This window comes from Chiloscyllium plagiosum, chromosome 5, assembly GCF_004010195.1.
Source record: "Chiloscyllium plagiosum isolate BGI_BamShark_2017 chromosome 5, ASM401019v2, whole genome shotgun sequence".
NCBI classification, from domain to species: domain Eukaryota; kingdom Metazoa; phylum Chordata; class Chondrichthyes; order Orectolobiformes; family Hemiscylliidae; genus Chiloscyllium; species Chiloscyllium plagiosum.
In genome coordinates, this window is record NC_057714.1 from 109,528,164 (window position 1) to 109,546,557 (window position 18,394).

General features: G+C 42.1%; 1 protein-coding gene across 1 annotated transcript in view; it reads left to right on the forward strand.

Annotated features, from left to right (window-relative positions):
* The window catches only part of LOC122550328 (obscurin-like), a 784,231-nt gene that overhangs the window by 507,171 nt on the left and 258,666 nt on the right, over positions 1-18,394 (forward strand). Inside the window, exons 60-62 of the mRNA XM_043691054.1 lie at positions 7,948-8,223; positions 8,503-8,775; positions 15,149-15,439. Of these exons, the coding sequence (XP_043546989.1) occupies positions 7,948-8,223; positions 8,503-8,775; positions 15,149-15,439 (840 nt within the window). The remainder of the gene's footprint in view (positions 1-7,947; positions 8,224-8,502; positions 8,776-15,148; positions 15,440-18,394) is intronic.

An 18,394-nucleotide genomic window follows, 5' to 3' on the forward strand; every position in this document is an offset into this window, starting at 1 on the left:
AAAAAAAGCTTAAAGACCTTTTCAAGTAGATATTTCCAAACATGTTGAAACCTCTACCATTTACAATCCCTTTTGAAAACAACTAAGGACAACATAACCTTGTTAAAGGAGCAGCATCGTCACACTCCCGAATTATCCCCGGAAACATCTGCTATTGCTGCTCCATCTTTCCTACCAAGCTTCTCTTCCTCTGTCTGGCCAGCTCCTCTCTCATTTCTTTGCAATTACTTTTACTCAGTTATAAAACTATGAGATCTGATTCAAACTTCACCATCTCAAACTGTAATGTGAAATGTATCATATTATGGTCACTGCCCCCTAGGGGTTCCTTCACCTGAGCATTCTAATCAAGTCTACTGCATTACACATTAGCAAATCCAGAATTGCCTGTTCCCTAAGTGGGGTCTACCACAATCTCCTCCAAATAGCATGATAGAATGTTTTTCCCTGAATACTTAGTTCCCAGTCCTGATCCCCTTGCAGCCACTTCTCTGTGACACTCACAAAATTGTACACACCAGTTTCAATCTGCACTGCAAGCTCATTACCTGTTTTGTGTACTGCGTGCATTTAAGTGTAACACCCTCAATCTTGCGCTGTCTGCCCATTTCTCATGGTTGATCCCTTAATCTTTGTGCTTGAAGTTAGGATCCTTAGCCTTTATATAGATTAGATTAGATTAGATTACTTACAGTGTGGAAACAGGCCCTTCGGCCCAACAAGTACTGTCTGTCAATGCTGAGCCCTATCCATAGCTTAGTTAGAACCTAGAACAATACAGTGCAGAACAGGCCCTTCGGCCCTCGATGTTGAGCCGACCTGTGAACTATTCTCAGCTCATCCCCCTACACTATCCCAAAATCATCCATGTGCTTATCCAAGGATTGTTTAAATATCCCTAGTTGACAACATTAGCAGGTATGGCATTCCACGCCCTTACCACTCTCTGCGTAAAGAACCTGGCTCTGATGTCTGTCTTAAATCTATCACCCTTCAATTTGTAGTTATGCCCCCTCGTACAAACTGATGTCATCATCCTCGGAAAAAGACTTTCACTGTCTACCTTATCTAATCCTCTGATCATCTTGTATGTTAGATTAGATTAGATTACATTACAGTGTGGAAACAGGCACTTCGGCCCAACACATCCACACCGACCCGCCGAAGCGCAACCCACCCATACCCCTACATTTACCCCTTATCTAACACTAGAGGCAATTTAGCATGGCCAATTCACCTGACCTGCACATCTTTGGACTGTGGGAGGAAACCAGAGCACCCGGAGGAAACCCCACGCAGACAAGGGGAGAACGTGCAAACTCCACACAGTCAGTCGCCTGAGGCGGGAATTGAACCTGGGTCTCCGGCGCTGTGAGGCAGCAGTGCTAACCACTGTGCCACCGTGCCGCCCACAAAAGGGGATTTGATGTCTCTATCAAATCCCCTTTTAGCCTTCTTCTTTCCAATGAGAACAGACCCAAGTCTCTCAGCCTTTCCTCATAAGACATGCCCTCCAGACCAGGCAACATCCTGGTAAATCCCCTCTGCACCTTTTCCAATACTTCCACATCCTTCCCGAAATATGGGGATCAGAACTGTACACAATATTCCAAGTGTGGCCGCACCAACGTTTTGTATAGTTGCAGCATGATATTGCGGCTCCGGAACTCAATCCCTCTACGAATGAAACCTAACACACTGTATGCCTTCTTAACAGCACTATCAACCTGGGTGGCAACGTTCAGGGACCTATGTACATGGACTCCAAGATCACTCTGCACATCCACACTACCAAGAATCTTTCCATCGACCCAGTACTCTGCCTTCCTGTTATTCTTCCCAAAGTGCATCACCTCACATTTAGCTGCATTGAACTCCATTTGCCACCTCTCAGCCCAATTCTGCAGTTTATTCAAGGCCCCCTGCAACCTGTAACATTCTTCTAAACTGTCCACTACTCCACCGACTTTAGTGTCATCTGCAAATTTACTAATCCATCCACCTATGCCTATGTCTAAATCATTTATGAAAATGACAAACAGTAGTGGTCCCAAAACAGGTCCTTGTGGCACACCAATGGTAACCGGACTCCGGTCTGAATATTTTTCATCAACCAGCACACGCTGCCTTCCTTCAGAAAGCCAGTTTCTAATCCAAACTACTAAATCACCCTCAATTCCATGCCTCTTCATTTTCTCCAACAACTTACCATGTGGAACCTTATCAAAGGCTTTACTGAAGCCCATGAATACCATGTCATCTGCCCTATCCTCATCTACATGCTTGGTCACCGTCTCAGAAAACCCAATGAGGTTTGTGAGACGCAACCTGCCCTAGATGAAACCATGTTGACCATCTGAAATGTGATTTGTCGGGACTCTCATTCCAGCATGATTCAATTGGAACCTGGCCCATCAGAACTGCTCTCTCCTTCCCGAGTACTGGTGCTAATGTTCCATGAACTCAAACCTGTTCATCCCACACCATTGTTTGAGCCACATGTTTAGCTGTTTAGTTTTGTTGACCTTGTGCTAATTAGCTCAGGTAGTAATCCAGAGATTATTACCTTTTTGGTTCTACTTTTTCATTTATCTCCTCACTGCTCATATTCCCTCAGCAGAGCCTCTTTCCTCTATCTGCCAATATCACTGGTACCTATGTGAACCACAGCAACTGGATCTTGCCCGTTTCACTCTAAGTTTCTCTTCAGCACAGATGTGATACAAAAAAGAACAAAAGCAATTACTGCGCCGAAACAGGCCCTTTGGCCCTCCAAGCCTGCGCCGATCCAGATCCTTTATCTAAACCTGTCGCTTATTTTATAAGGATCTGTATCCCTTTGTTCCCTACCCATTCATGTATCTGTCTAGCTACATCCTAAATAATGCTATCGTGCCCGCCTCTACCACCTCCACTGGCAACATGTTCCAGGCACCAACCACCTTCTGCGTAAAGTACTTTCCATACATATCTCCCTTAAACTTTTCCCCTCTCACCTTGATCTTGTGACCCCTAGAAATTGAATCCCCCACTCTGGCGAAAAAACTTCTTGCTATCCACCCTGTCTATACCTCTCATGATTTTGTAGACCTCAATCAGGTATCCCCTCAGCCTCTATCTCTCTGATGAAAATAATCCTAATTTATTCAACCTTCCTTCATAGCTAGCACCCTCCATGCCAGGCAACATCTTGGTGAACCTCCTCTGCACCCTCTCCAAAGCATCTAAATCCTTTTGGTAATGTGGCAACCAGAACTGTGCAGTATTGAAATGTGGCCGAACCAAAGTCTTATACAACTGTAACATGACCTGCAATTCTTGTCTCAGAACCCTGTCCAATGAAGATAAGCATGCCATATGCCTTCTTGACCACTTTATCAACTTTCTTTGCCACCTTCAGGGTACAATGGACCTAAATACCCCGATCTCTCCATACATCAGTTTTCTCCAGGGCTTTTTCACTTACCATATAGTTTGCTCTTGAATTTCCAAAATGCACCACCTCACATTTGCCCAGATTGAACTCCATCTGCCATTTCTCCACCCAACTCTCCAATCTATCTATATTCTTCTGCATTCTCTAACAGTGCCCTTCACTATCCGCTCCTCCACCAATCTTAGTGTCATCTGCAAATTTGCTAATCAGACCACCTATATCTTACTCCAGATCATTTATGTATATCACAAGCAACAGTGGCTGCAACATAGATCCCTGTGGAACACCACTAGTCACAGTTCTCCATTTTGAGAAACTCCCTTCCACTACTACTTTCTGTCTCCTGCTGTCCAGCTAATTCTCTATCCATCTGGCCTGAACTCCATGCAATTTCACTTTCTCCGTCAGTGAAACCCAAGCACCACACCAGGCAGGCAACACAATCTTTGGGACTCTTGGTCCTGGGCACAGAGAAGAGAGTCTATTCCTCTGACTAGACTATTTCTAATCAACTACATTTCTCTTTTCTCCCCTTCTCCTGAATGGCTTGCTGTCCCACTAATGTCAGTTTGCTCATCCTCACTATAGCCCCTATTTTCATCCACACACATGGAGCAAGAATCTCAAACCTATTAGACAAGCTCAAGGGCTGAGGCTCCTTCAGCACTACCTCCTAAATCTCTCTACCTGCCTTGCTCATTGTCACAACCTCCTGTTTCTGACTATTGTCTGAGTTCAAGGTAATTAATGTAAGGGCTGTGATTGCCACCTGAATCATAGTGTTTAGATAACTCTCCCCCTCCCTGATGTGTCGCAGTGTTCAAAGCTCAGGCTCCAGCTCACCAACTCTGAGCCAGAGTTCCTCAGTTACCAACACTTGGAACAAATGTGGTCACCACGGACTATAGTAGGGTCTATCAGCTCCCACATCATGCAGGTACCACACGTTGCTTGGCCCTGCATCTCTGCTTAGTTACTTATTTAATATGTCTTCTTAAAGATTTTACACTAGTCTCTTAGTTTGTAACCTGCAAATATTTCTCCTATCAGTAAGCTACCTATAATAGTAAAATTAGTGGCTATTATCAATCAATGAACTATAGATTTCCTGTAATGTCACTCCTAATGTCACTCCGATCCCAGGCTTCAATTTATCCTGTAAAGACTTTACAAACTATGAATCGAAAAAGCAAGCTTAAAGCACCTCTTTCCCTCTGCACCAAATTCCCAAACTGTCTCCCAAATTCCCTGAACTATATATAACTTGGGTTTCAATTTGGATATCATCTCTTTCTTGATCATGCACAGAAGACAAAAACCTTCAATTCATTTTAAAGGTTCCTGGAACTGCATCTGAAAAACAAATCTGTAATCTGCAAGATTGCAGGTGCTGGAAAATGAGATTAGAATGGGAGGCTAGTTTTTGTTTTCTTTTCTTGCCAGCACGGAAAGGATGGAATGAATGGCCTTTTTAAGCCATAATATTTCTATGGTTTCTGTACACTCTAAGTAAAAACCTTTCTTTTGACAGATTGTGTACTTCAACCCACATGTTTTTTTAAAAAACATATTCAGAGGATGTGAGCAACACTGGCTAGGGCAGCATTTAGAACTAGAGAAACGATGCAGCATAAAAACAGTCCATGCTGATCCAATGAAGCACAGATGCCCTTTCTAATCCCAGCTTGCTGCACATGGCCTATAGCCCTGCAGTTTAGAGCACGCAAGGCACAGATCCAGGTACTTTTTGAAAGACTTTAGGGTCTCTATTTGCACCACTGAATCAGGCAGCAAATTCCAGACATCCACCACCCTCTGCACAAAAAAAATTCCTTGCGTCCCATCTAATTCTTCTGCCATTTAGCTTGAATCTATGACCCCTAGTCTTTGAACTGAAAATGTGTTGCTGGGGTGTGGCTCTGACGAGGGAGTCACGGAGGGAGTGGTCTTTACGGAATGCTGATAGGGGAGGGGAGGGAAATAGATACTTGGAGGTGGCGGAAATGACGGCGGATGATGCGCTGTACATGGAGATTGGTGGGGTGGTAGGTGAGAACCAGGAAAAGGTGGGGGGTGGGGCCAATGTAGTTGCGGAAGATGGACTGTTCCACATATCCTACGAAGAGGCAGGCATAGCTGGGGCCCATGCGGGTGTCCATGGCGACTCCTTTCTATTTCTATCTCAGGCGACCGAATCAACACGGACAAACCGACCAACTCCCACAGCTACCTGGACTACACCTCCTCCCACCCTGCCCCCTGTAAAAACGCCATCACATTCTCCCAATTCCTTCGTCTCCACCGCATCTGCTCCCAGGAGGACCAGTTCCAAAAACGTACAACCCAGATGGCCTCCTTCTTCAAGGACCGCAAATTCCCCCCCGACGTGGTCGACGATGCCCTCCACCGCATCTCTTCCAATTCCCGCTCCTCCGCCCTTGAGCCCCCTCCCTCCAACCGCCACCAGGACAGAACCCCACTGGTCCTCACCTACCACCCCACCAATCTCCATGTACAGCGCATCATCCGCCGTATATCGTGCAGTGGGGTCACCTGTGGTGTGACATGAACCCAGGGTCCCAGTTGAGGCAATTCCCATGGGTATTGAGCTTTAATATCAGCTTCTGCTCAGCCACTCTGCGTTGTTGCTTGTCCCAAAGTCTGCCTCGGAGGATGGTCACCCGAAGGTCAGAGGCCAAATGTCCCAGACCACTGAAGTGTTCCCGACAGTGAGGGATAACTCGTGCCTAGTGATTGTTGTGCAGTGTCCGCATTTAGTGTATCATCCCTTCTCACAACAGTAAATAATTCTTTAACCAATACTACTAACCCCACTTTTTTTTTGTCACCCACCTTATCCTTCCTGTAAACTTTATATCCAGGGATATTGACCTGCCTGTTTTGCTCCTCCTTAAACAGATTTACGTTATAGCAATGACATCATGCTGCCATGTATCTGTCTGTGTCTTTAGTTAATTTGTCTTGTGTATTGCATTAAAGTATGAACAGTTCAACCCCATCAATTTCCTTTGCTGGATGCTTTTTAATTCTAATTTCTTACATCGTTCAGAGTTGCTGACGACATCATAACTAATATTCTATCTCCTGTTTCCTGATCCGAATCTGACAAATCTAAGCCTACACTTTGTTTCCCAACTCCCTGCCATTCTAGTTTAAAACTTTGAGTATTTATTGTTCCAATAATTTATTGCCTCAGAGGGCAGTTAAAAATTAACCACATTGCTGTGGATCTGGACTCTTGTGTCAGCCAGACCAAATATGGATGATAGATTTCCTTCCTTAATGGGTTTAATGAATCATATGGGTTTTTTTTTGACAATTACCAGTGGCTAAGTGTTAGCCATTTGCCTAGTTTCTAACTCCAGATTTTTATTAAATTCACATTTCGCTATCTGTTATGGTGGGATTCAGATCCATGTTTCTTAAGCATTAGGTTTGGTGTTCTGGATTGCTGCTCCAATGGTTTAACCACTTCACCGCTGCCTCCTTTATATCGCTGATCAGTTAGAAAACAATGAGGCAGATTATTAATCCTATGGTTGAATTAAATTACTGGCCTCTTTGCTGCTGGTGGACTCATTCAATTCAGTGCATCCTACTTTAGAAGACAAGTATTTACATTAGAATGGAAGTAGAATAAAGCACTTCCATATATTTTATTTCCCTCCAGATATACTGAATTTTCTTTGTCTTTCATCATTATTCTTGGTAAAGACATTAGAACTGAAAATTTGCAATGATTACTCAGATTGCTTGAAGATTTCCTTTGAATTACTGAATCTATAATGATCCAGCGATAGAAATTATTCTTCGACTGCAATGCAAAACAGGTGATATCAGGGTGACTACTTAATCTTGATATTTGATTCCATGGAGTGCAATGGAATTGACATTGGATGCTGGCACTATGGCGACTGATCCTATGTCACCCAGTTTGTGCCACCAACCAAGTCAACTTCTGTCCATTCTATGAATACTGGTATTCTATTCATTAATCATATGACACAACTTTTTTTTCGTATTTTGTTGATTTTTTAATTTAACATGTTCAATAATTTACATGTAATTCTCATTCCCATATTTAAATTTATACATTCAGTTATAGTGCAAAGCCTTTTAAAGTAAATTGCAAACTTCTGTTTTACCCATACCTTCGGGTCACAGCTAATGCAGCACGGATTGGAAATGTCAGTTACTGAAATTGTAAGATGGCTAATGCATTAAGTAGGAAATGTCATGCTTGTGCAGTAACAATAGTTAGTTAGAAAGTAAGGCACATTGTTGGTGAGACTAGAGGAATTTTTATTCTGCACTTAATCATGCTGCACTTACCCTGGGAGTGTTTTATAATAACACTCGGTATCTGAAATGGTTCAGTGTTTTGTTTTCAAACTTGTTCTCCTTAGAATGAGGGGTATTCAAGATTGATCCAAAAAGTATTGCATTGTTATAATGAGAATCACTGTAATATTTTTATTTCCTTTAATCAGCAAAGCAACCTGATATTCTCAAAGGGCTGGAAAATGTAGACACATCAGAGGGTGGTGAGGCTTTGTTTGAATGCCACTTATCAAGACCAGAATTACATGATTACAAGTGGCTAATGGATGACATTGCCATTTCACAGTCGGAAAATGTAGAAATGGCAATCCTCGAAGCTGGGAAACGGCATTTGTTGCTATTGAAGAACTTGATTCCTTCAGACAGCTGTCGTGTGACCTTTGTATCTGGAAATGCCATGTCATCAGCCTATCTGACTGTTAAAGGTAAAAGAATATTGGCGACTTCCATGTTGTAAAATGTTCTGCAGCTAATCGAGAGGAAGCTAGTCCTCTCCAGTTAATTTATCCTCAATTAATAGAGAAGACAAAAATGTAATTACAGTTGACCAGATAATGGAGAATGTTTAATCCTAAGCACTGCTTTCCTATAATTGATTAAACTAACAAAACTTTACTTGAGTTTAAGCTGACTTGATACTTGTCGCTACGTCTGTAAAGAACACTTCTTTTCATTTGTCATATTTATATGTGTCTTCTATGTAGGATGGCATGTCAACATTTTGAAGACTTTAACCAATACTGAAGTGATTCAAGGCAATGAGGCTGAATTTGAATGCATATTGAGTGAAGTGGTCCCTGGTACTGAAGTGATCTGGTATCTAAATGAAACGGATATCCAGTCAGATGAACATTGGAAACCAAAGGCAGAAAGCAACACATACAAACTTGCCCTAAAAAATGCCCAATTAAATCATTCTGGAGAAATAACTTTTGCTTCAAGAGATGCCATTACATCAGCAAAGTTAACTGTTATTGGTAAGGTCCTAAATTTTGATATCAGTGAAATCATGCAATTTGATTTATCACACTATTTACATGTTTTTTAAAGATTGAATATACAGCTGTTAGCCGAAAGTTGAAAATACTAATTTTACATTCGAGCGGAAGTTGTTTGGTGTTCTTGGAATGCCTGACACTAGATAAGAAATAGAAACATGAGTAAACCTCAAGCTTACTTTGCTTTCCTATGACATTGTACCTGATCTCCTGCCTAAATTCAACTCTCTTACCCACACTACATATTCTTGAAAGATCAGAATATTTAACTATCTTAACTTTGGATATACTCAACTAGGTAGCGTCCATGATTGTCTGGGTTGGGAAATTTTAAAGGTTTGCAACCTCAGAAAAAAAACAAATCACCACATCTTAGTCCTAAATGATTAATCTTTTATTCTGAAATTGTACTTCCCTTTTTCTATTGTCCCCACCCATGGGGAACAACATTTCAGTATCTACTCTGTTAAATCTTGTCAGATTTGTGCATGGTTCAGTGAAATTACTTCTGACTTATGTAAACTCCAGACAGTAAAAGCTTGATTTACTGAGCCAGTCATTATAGGACAATGCTGTCATCCAATCTAGTGAACCTTTGCTATCCTGTCACCAAGTCAAAAAGTGTGGTGCTGGAAAAGCCAAGCTAGTCAGGCAGAATCCGAGGAGCAGGAGAGTCAATATTTCGAGCATAAACTCTTCATCAGAATTCCTGATGAAGTGCTTACACTCGAAACGTTGACTCCCCTGCTATTCAGATGCTGCCTGACTGGCTGTGCTTTCCCAGCACCACACTTGTCGACTTTGATCTCCAGCACCTGCAGTCCTCACTTTCTGCTATCCAGTCTCCAAGGCAGTATACCCTTAAGTATGGAGGCCAAAACTGCACATAGTGTTCTAGGTGTCACCTCACCAAAGCAATAGTAACATAACTTTCTTATGCTCATAGTCCAAACCCATTGCAGTGCAGAAATGTGTACCTACATGCTAACCTTGTATATTTCATATATGAATACATCAAAGGTTCTTTACACAGAAACATGTAAAAGTTTCATTCGTTCTAAAGTGTATATTCTCCTTTTCTATTCTCACAACCAAAGTAAATAACCATATACTTCCCCACAATTTGCCATCCTGTTGCCCATCACTTAATCTGCCTCTAACTTTAGAAACAACATCCTCTCTGTCATCTCATTGGTTACATTCCAATTTGGCCTTGCATTGTCAGCAAACTTGGACACATGATTCTTGGTTTCTTATTGTATAGATTGTAACAGCTGAGGTCTCTGCACTGATCTTTGCAGCAGTCCACAAATTACAGCCTCCTGACTGCAAGTGTCCCAGTTAAGTGTGCTCTCTGTCCATGACTTAACTCTTAATCTATGCTGATATAATAATCCTCACTCAATAAGTCTTCATCTTGCAAATCAACCTGCTTTCTAGCTGTTCTTCAGGACTGTCTTGGAAATCCAGGTGTACAACATGTACCGGTTCCCATTTATCCATCCGATCCATTACGCCAAAATTAATAAATTTATAAAACAACAAGGGCAGGACTTACAGTTAATGGTAGGGCACTGGGGAGTTTTGTTGAACAGAGAGACCTGGGGTTTCAGGTACATAGTTCTTTAAAAGTTATGTCACAGGTAAACAGGGTGGTAAAGAAGGTTTTTGGTATGCTTACCTTCATTGCTCAGACCGCTGTAGTTGGAATTGGGATGTCATGTTGTGGTTGTAAAGGATGTTGGTGGAGCCACTTTTGGAGTATTGTGAACAGTTCTGATCACTCTGCTACAGGAAAGATATTATTAAATTGGAGAATGTGCAGAAGAGGTTTACAAGGATGTTATCAGGACTGGAGGATTTGATTTGTGAGGAGAGTTTGGAAAGGCTAGACATTATCCACTGAGCATTGGAGGTTGAGGTTTATAGAGGTTTATAAAATCATGAGGGATATAGATAAGGTGAATAGCAGGGTCTTTTCCCTTAGGGTGGAAGAGTTCAAACAGAGAAGAAGACTTCAAAAAGCTGCAACACAAAAGGATTTGGGGGGTAATTGTACATGAAACATGGAAAGTTAGCACCTGGGTGCAGCAATTAATCAGGAAGCCTATTGGAACGTAGGACCTTATCCAAAAAGGTTGGAGTATAAGATTAGGATGTCTTACTGCATTATACTCCATTGTCAACTTTCTTCCATTTACTTTAGCTAGCGGTATCCCTCTGTAAGCCATTTGTTTCCCACTCACAACTTGCCTTTCTATCTGTTTTTGTATTGTCTGAAATTTTCATCCCAAGTCATTAACATACATTGTAAACAATTGCAGTCCTAGCACTCATCCCTATGGAACCCAAATGGTCACAAGTTGCCGAACTGAAAAAGAATGCCCCAGTTGCTGTTTCCTGTTGCAGAATAGCCAATTTTCTGTCCATGCCAATATATTACCTCCAACACCAATCTTATGGCTTAACATTTTGTGAGATAGCTTGTCGAATGCCTTGTGTAAGACCAAATACAATACATCTGTTTCTTTATAGAAAAAAATCTAGCAGTTTACTCTGAGAAATAATGAAAAAAAGATTGTTTCTATTTTAGCTATTTACAGACATTTGCAGATTCCCAAAGAGATGGCAGATACGTCTGCACATAGCCCTGAATTTCACTTCACAGTTTGTATCTTTTCCAGCAATAAAATATTCATATTGTGCAATAAAAAGAGCATGTACTGTAATCCCACTCAGAAGAACATCTAAGGCAATTTTTTTCTCCAAACCTATGCATTTAGAGAATAGGTAATTTAACTTTCGCAGACATTGATTCCTCAAAATACAGGTAGTTCGCCTATAAAGCGGTAGTTGCATTCCCATGCAACAGCATGCTATAGAAAATTGCGCAGTATAAATAGTGGAGCCTATGGGAAAAACAGGGTTGCGGCAAACCATCAAAAATATCAGGAAAAATCGAAACAAAAATAGTAGTTAGCCGAACACAAATAATAGCACAGTCTAAGTAAATCTTTAAATCATATATTTTAATGAAATAATACAGTAAATTTAACACTTTAACACTAAAATCACTGACTGCAGCACTGTTCTTCACCAGAAAGTCCGTGAGCCGACTCACCACGTGATGCCCCAACATGGAATTGCAGTCCTCCTCAAGATTCTCCCCCAGATTGAAATAAAAATTCCTTCTAAATGTAGACTACAATTCCCAGTTTCAAACTAAGTTACAAGGCTTACAAAGCTGATTGCATTCCTGTTTTAGCTGAACACACTAAATTTCCATTTTGCAAACAGAGGATCCTGAGGCTGGGTGCAGGGAATGGAATTGCGTAACAGCAAACGGGAGTTTGCTTTATAAAAAAATGTCCACAATTCACAAATAACTTTACAATCAAATCGCATTTAATAAATGTGTGTTTTAGGAGAACTACCCAGCCTGATGTCGGTGGTGGGAAAGTTGCTGAGGAGGGTACTGAGGGATTGGATCTATTTATATTTAGAAAAGAATGGGCTTATCAGTGATAGGCAACATGGTTTTGTGCAGGCGGGGGAGGGGGAGAGCGGGGACCATGCCTCATGCCTTACCAACTCAATAGAGTTCTTCGAGAAAGTGACCAAGTTGTTAGATGAAGGAAGGGCTATAGATGTAACATACATGGACTTTACTAAGGCATTTGATAAGGTTCCCCATGGTAGGAGAAAGTGAGGTCATATGGTGTGCAGGGTGTTCTAGCTAGGTGGATAAAGAACTGGTTGAGCAACAGGAGACAGAGAGTAGTAGTTCAAGGGAGTTTCTCGAAATGGAGAAAGGTGACCAGTGGTGTTCCGCAGGGGTCAGTGTTGGGGCCACTGTTGTTTGTAATATACTTAAATGATCTGGAAGAGGGCACTGTTGGTATCATCAGCAAGTTTGCAGATGACACGAAGATTGGTGGAGTAGCAGAAAGCATAGGGGACTGTCAGCGAATACAGGAGAATATAGATCGACTGGAGAGTTGGACAGAAAGGTGGCAGTTGGAGTTCAATCCAGACAAATGTGAGGTGATGCATTTAGGCAAGACTAATTCTAGAGCGAATTATACAATGAACGGAAGAGCTTTGGGAAACGTTGATGGGCAGAGAGATCTGGGAGTGCAGGTCCATTGTACCCTGAAGGTTGCTGCACAGGTGGATAGAGTGGTCAAGAAGGCCTATAGTATGCTTACCTTCATTGGACGGGGTGTTGAGTATCAGAGCTGGCAAGTCATGTTAACATTGTACAAGACTTTGGTTTGGCCGCATTTAGAATACTGTGTACAGTTCTGGTCGCCACATTACCAAAAGGATGTGGACGCTATGGAGAGGGCGCAGAGAAGGTTTACGAGGATGCTGCCTGGTATGGAAGGTGCTAGCTATGAAGAGAGGTTGTGTAGGTTAGGTTTATTTTCATAAAAAAAACATATTGAGGTCTACAAAATCATGAAGGGTATAGATGGGTTGGATAGAGACAAGCTTTTGTCCCAGGGTGAAGGATTCCATAACAAGAGGTCATGATTTCAAGGTGAGAGATGGAAAGTTTAGATTACTTATAGTGTGGAAACAGGCCCTTCGGCCCAACGAGTCCACACCGACCCGTCAAAGCGCAAAGGCAATTTAGAATGGCCAATTCACCTAACCTGCACATTTTTGGACTGTGGGAGGAACCCGGAGGAAACCCACGCAGACACGGGGAGAATGTGCAAACTCCACACAGACACTCACCTGAGGCAGGAATTGAACCCGGGTCTCTGGCGCTGTGAGGCAGCAGCATGTGCCACCGTGCCGCCCACGGAGGCTACACATGGCAAGTACTTCACACAGAAGGTGGTGGGCGTCTGGAACGCATTGCCAGCAGAGGTGGGAGAGGCAGGCATGGTAGATTCATTTAAGATGAGTGCATGAGTAGGTGGGGAGCAGAGGGATACAGATGCTTAGGAATTGACTGACAGGTTTAGATGGTACATTTGGATCGGCTCAGGCTTGGAGGGCCAAAGGGCCTGTTCCTGGGCTGTAAATTTTCTTTGTTCTTTGTTCTCTGTGTTCTTTGAACTTAAAAGAATGTTGAACTTTTTAATTCAGCTAAAATGCTTGCATTGCTGAGTGTCTGGAATCACTTGTATGCCAGACCAGGAAAAGATAGCAGTTTTCCTCCGTAAAGACATTATTGAATCGTTTTACTTTTTCATTCCAGATATATTAATTGAATTTATGTTCTAGCAGCTGTCATGATGGGATTTGAACCCAGGTCCTAGATCATTAGTTTAAGACTTTGGATTACTAATCCAGTGATATTTCCACTATGCTACCATTATTCTGCTTTGTAGTAACCTCCAAGGAGGTTGATAACAGGTAATTCAAAATTGGTAATAATCTCATTGATTCTCAAGTTGAGATGGGAAGATTCTGTCATGTCAGAGACGATTATTTCCTGGCTCCTATGTGGCACAAATTTTAAACCTGGATATTGTCTAGAACTTTTTGCACATGGACAGAGACTACTTCATCATATAAGAAGTGGTGAATCACCCTGAACAATGTGCAGTCACCAGCAAACGTTCCCACTTCTGACCTTCAGTTCGAAGGAAAGCCATTTAGAAAGCATCTGAAGATGTTTGGCCTTAGGACACCACCCTGAGTTAAAATTTGAAATGTGAGAGCCTCATAACAATGACTTCAACCCATGAACTTAAGTTTTAGATAGATCAGCTGCCAGTGGAAAGATAGATAGTTGAATCATTTTTGCTTGACAGATAAATCAATAGAAGAGTGTGGTGGGGGAAAAGCACAGCCGGTCAGGCAGCATCCAAGGAGCAGGAGGTTTGCGCATGAGGAACTTCGATTCTCCTGTTCCTCGGCTGCTGCCTGGCCGGCTGTGTTTTTCCAGCACCACACTCTTCGACTCTGATCTCCAGCATCTGCAGTCCTGATTTCTCCCGTTGAGATAAATCAGTTGAAAATAATCTAATGAGGTAACTTTAGAAGTGCAACTCTTTGCATGAGGTACTGATTCCATTTGTAAATGTGAAATAGTTTTGTTGAATATTTAATTAATTCTGCTTTATTCACTGTTCATTTGTCTTGAGATGATATCTATTTATGGTAAAAAAAAATCTGGATTTACATGCATGACAAAATAAATCACTGTTTATGGATCTTTGAATTAGTAGCATATGTGAATCTAATCCAGTTGAGAATTAATGCAATTTATCCATAAAGAAGTTCATTATATTTATAATCTAATTTATACAACCAAGTAATATGTTTGAATTTTATTTGTATGATAATCATCTCTGGAATTAAGATAATAATGATTCAAACTCTGCATGTTTAGGCCTTCCTGACCCGCCTGAAGATCCAGAGGTCGTTAGAAAAAGCCACCAGTCTGTCACCTTGTCTTGGTTCACACCATTGAGCGACGGTGGTAGTGCTATACTAGGGTACTTTGTTGAAATGAAACCAACTGACAGCGACTGCTGGTTGCCGTGTAACACAAAAGCGATTGACGAGACGGAGTTCATTGTTGATAATCTAATACCAGGCACTGGTTACAGATTCCGTGTTTCAGCTCTGAATAGGGCAGGTGCTGGAGAACCCGTTCATTTACCACAGATGGTTCTGCTGGGTGAGAATAATGAATACAGACCCATTTAAGCAGTGCATGCACTTGCATGTACTTCACATTTTTACAACTAAAAAGAGCTGCAGTAGGGCCTTGATTCATAGCAATCAAAATTGGGAAATTTTGCTGTAAAACTGACAACTTCAGTATTAATGTGCATGCATGCTTACCTTGTCATATTTTCTTTCTCCGAGCACAATTAAAAAAGGTACTTCCTAACACTTCAAAATCTTGAATCTTAAAATGTTGTTAACAATGATTTAGTAAGTTAGGTTTGTGTGAAAATTATGGGATATTACATTTGTAAATTTGTAAACATACCAGGGGTATGCAGTGGGTCCCAGGTCTCTAGCACAGAGCCTGTCCCTGTTGCACAGAAGGGAAGGAGGGAAAGGAGGAGAGTGTTAGGCATTGGGGACTCAATAGTTAGAGACTCAGTTAGAAGGTTTGTTGGGAGCGAACGAGACTCCTGGTTGGTGTGTTGCCTCCCAGGTGCCAGGGTCCGTGATGTCTCGGATCGTATCTTTGGGGTCCTGAAGGGAGAGGGTGACCAGCCTCAAATCATTGTCCATGTAGGTACCAACGACACAGGTAAAAAGAGAGATAGAGATGTAAGGCAGGATTTCAGGGAGCTAGGGTGGAAGCTGAGAGCTAGAACAAAGAGTTGTTGTCTCTGGTTTGTTACCCATGTCATGTGATAGCGAGGCAAAGAATAGGGAGAGATATCAACTGAACACATGGCTGCAAGAGTGGTGCAGGAGAGAGGGTTTCAGGTTGTTGGATAATTGGGGCTCATTCTGGGGAAGGTGGGACCTGTACAAATAGAACGGTCTTCACTTGAATCAGAGGGGTACTAATATCCTGAGTGAGAAATTTGCTGGTGCTATTTGGGTGGGTTTAAACTAGCACAGCAGGGGGATTGGAACTGGAGGTGTAGTTGCAGTGCACAGGAAGATGAGAGTAGGAAGGACAGGGACAGGATTCCAGGGTCACAGGAATGTGCTGACAGACAGCAAACTGGTTTGAAGTGTGTTTACTTCAATGCCAGAAGTATCCGAAATAAGGGAGGTGAGTTTGCATCATGGATAGGTTGTGGCCATTTTGGAGACATGGATAGAGCAGGGTGAGGAATGGATGTTGCAGATTCCAGGGTTTAGATCTTTCATTAAGAACAGGCAAGTGGTAAAAGACAGGGAGGTGTGGCCTTGTTAGTCAAGGATAGTATAACGGTGGCTGAGAGAACTTCTGATGAGGACTCGTCTACTGAGGTTGTGTGGGTTGAGGTTAGAAACAGGAGAGGAGAGGTCACACTGCTTGGAGTTTTTTATATGTCTCCACAGAGTTCGAGGGAGGTGAAAGAGAGGATTGGCAAAATTATTCTGAGTAGGAGTGAAAGGAACAGGATGGTCATTATGGGGGACTTTAACTTCCCCAACATTGACTGGAAATGCTATAACTCTAATACGTCAGATGGATCAGTTTTGGTCCAATGTGTACAGGAGGGTTTTCTGACACAGTATGTCGAAGGGCCGACAAGAGGAGAGGCCACACTGGATCTGGTGTTTGGTAATGAACCAGGCCAGGTGTTTGACTTAGTTGTAGATGAGCACTTTGGAGAGAGTGACCCATAATTCAGTTACGTTTAGTTTAGCGATAGAAAGGGATAGGTACATGCCACAGGGCAAGAATTATCGATGGGACAAGGGCAATTATAATGCGATTAGGCAAGAATTAGGATGCATAGAATGGGGTAGCAAAATGCAGGGGATGCAGACAATGGAAATGTGGAGCTGGTTTAAGGAACTGATATTGCGTGTCCTTGATAGGTATGTCCCTGTCAGGCAGGGAGGAAGTGATAAGGTAAGGGAACCGTGGTTTACAACAGAAATTGCATCTTGTTATGAAGAAGAAGGAGGCTTATGTGTTGATGAGGCAAGATGGTTCAGATGAGGTGAGGGAGAGTTACAGATCAGCTAGGAAGGATTTAAAGAGAGTTGAGAAGAGCAAAGAGAGGATACGAGTAGTCTTTAGCAAATAGAATAAAGGAGAACCCTAAGGCTTTCTATAGGTAGGTGGTGAATAAAATGATGATTAGGGTAGGAATAGGGCCAATCAAAGACAGAAGTGGGAAGTTAAGTGTGGACCCAGTGGAAATCGGAGAGGTGCTAAACGAATATTTCTCATCGGTTTTCACTCAGGAAAAGGAGAATATTGTTGAGGAGAAGAATGAGGTACGAGATATTAGATTAGAAAGGATTGAGGTTAATTATGAACAGGTGTTATCCATTCTAGAAGGAGTGAAAATAGACAAGTCCCCTGGGCCGGATGGGATTTATCCCAGGATTCTCTGGGAATCTAGGGAAGAGATTACAGAGCCTTTGGCTTTGATATTGGAGTCGTCATTGTCTACAGGTTTGGTACTAGAGGACTGGTGGATTGCAAATGTTGTGCCCTTGTTCAAGAAGGGCAGTAGAGATGACCCTGGTAATTATAGACCAGTGAGCCTTACGTCTTTTGTAGGAGAGGGTTTGGAAAGGATTATAAGAGATAAGATTTATAATCATCTAGCAAGCAACAATTTGATTTCAGATAGTCAACATGTATAGTCAAGGTTTTGTCAAGGGCAGGTTGTGTCTCTCAAACTCATTGAGTTTTTTGAGAAGGTGACCAAGCATGTAGATGAGGGTAGGGCAGTTGACGTGGTATACATGGGCTTCAGTAAAGCCTTTGATAAGGTTCCACATGGTAGGCTGTTGGAGAAAATGCAGATGCATGGAATTGAGGGTGACTTAGCAGTTTGGATTAGAGACTGGCTTTCTGAAAGAAGGCAGCAAGTGGTGGTTGATGGAAAATATTCAGCCTGGAGTCTGGTTACTACTGGTGTGCCACAAGGATCTGTTTTGGAACCACTGCTGTTTGTCATTTTCATAAATGACTTAGACATAGGCATAGGTGGAT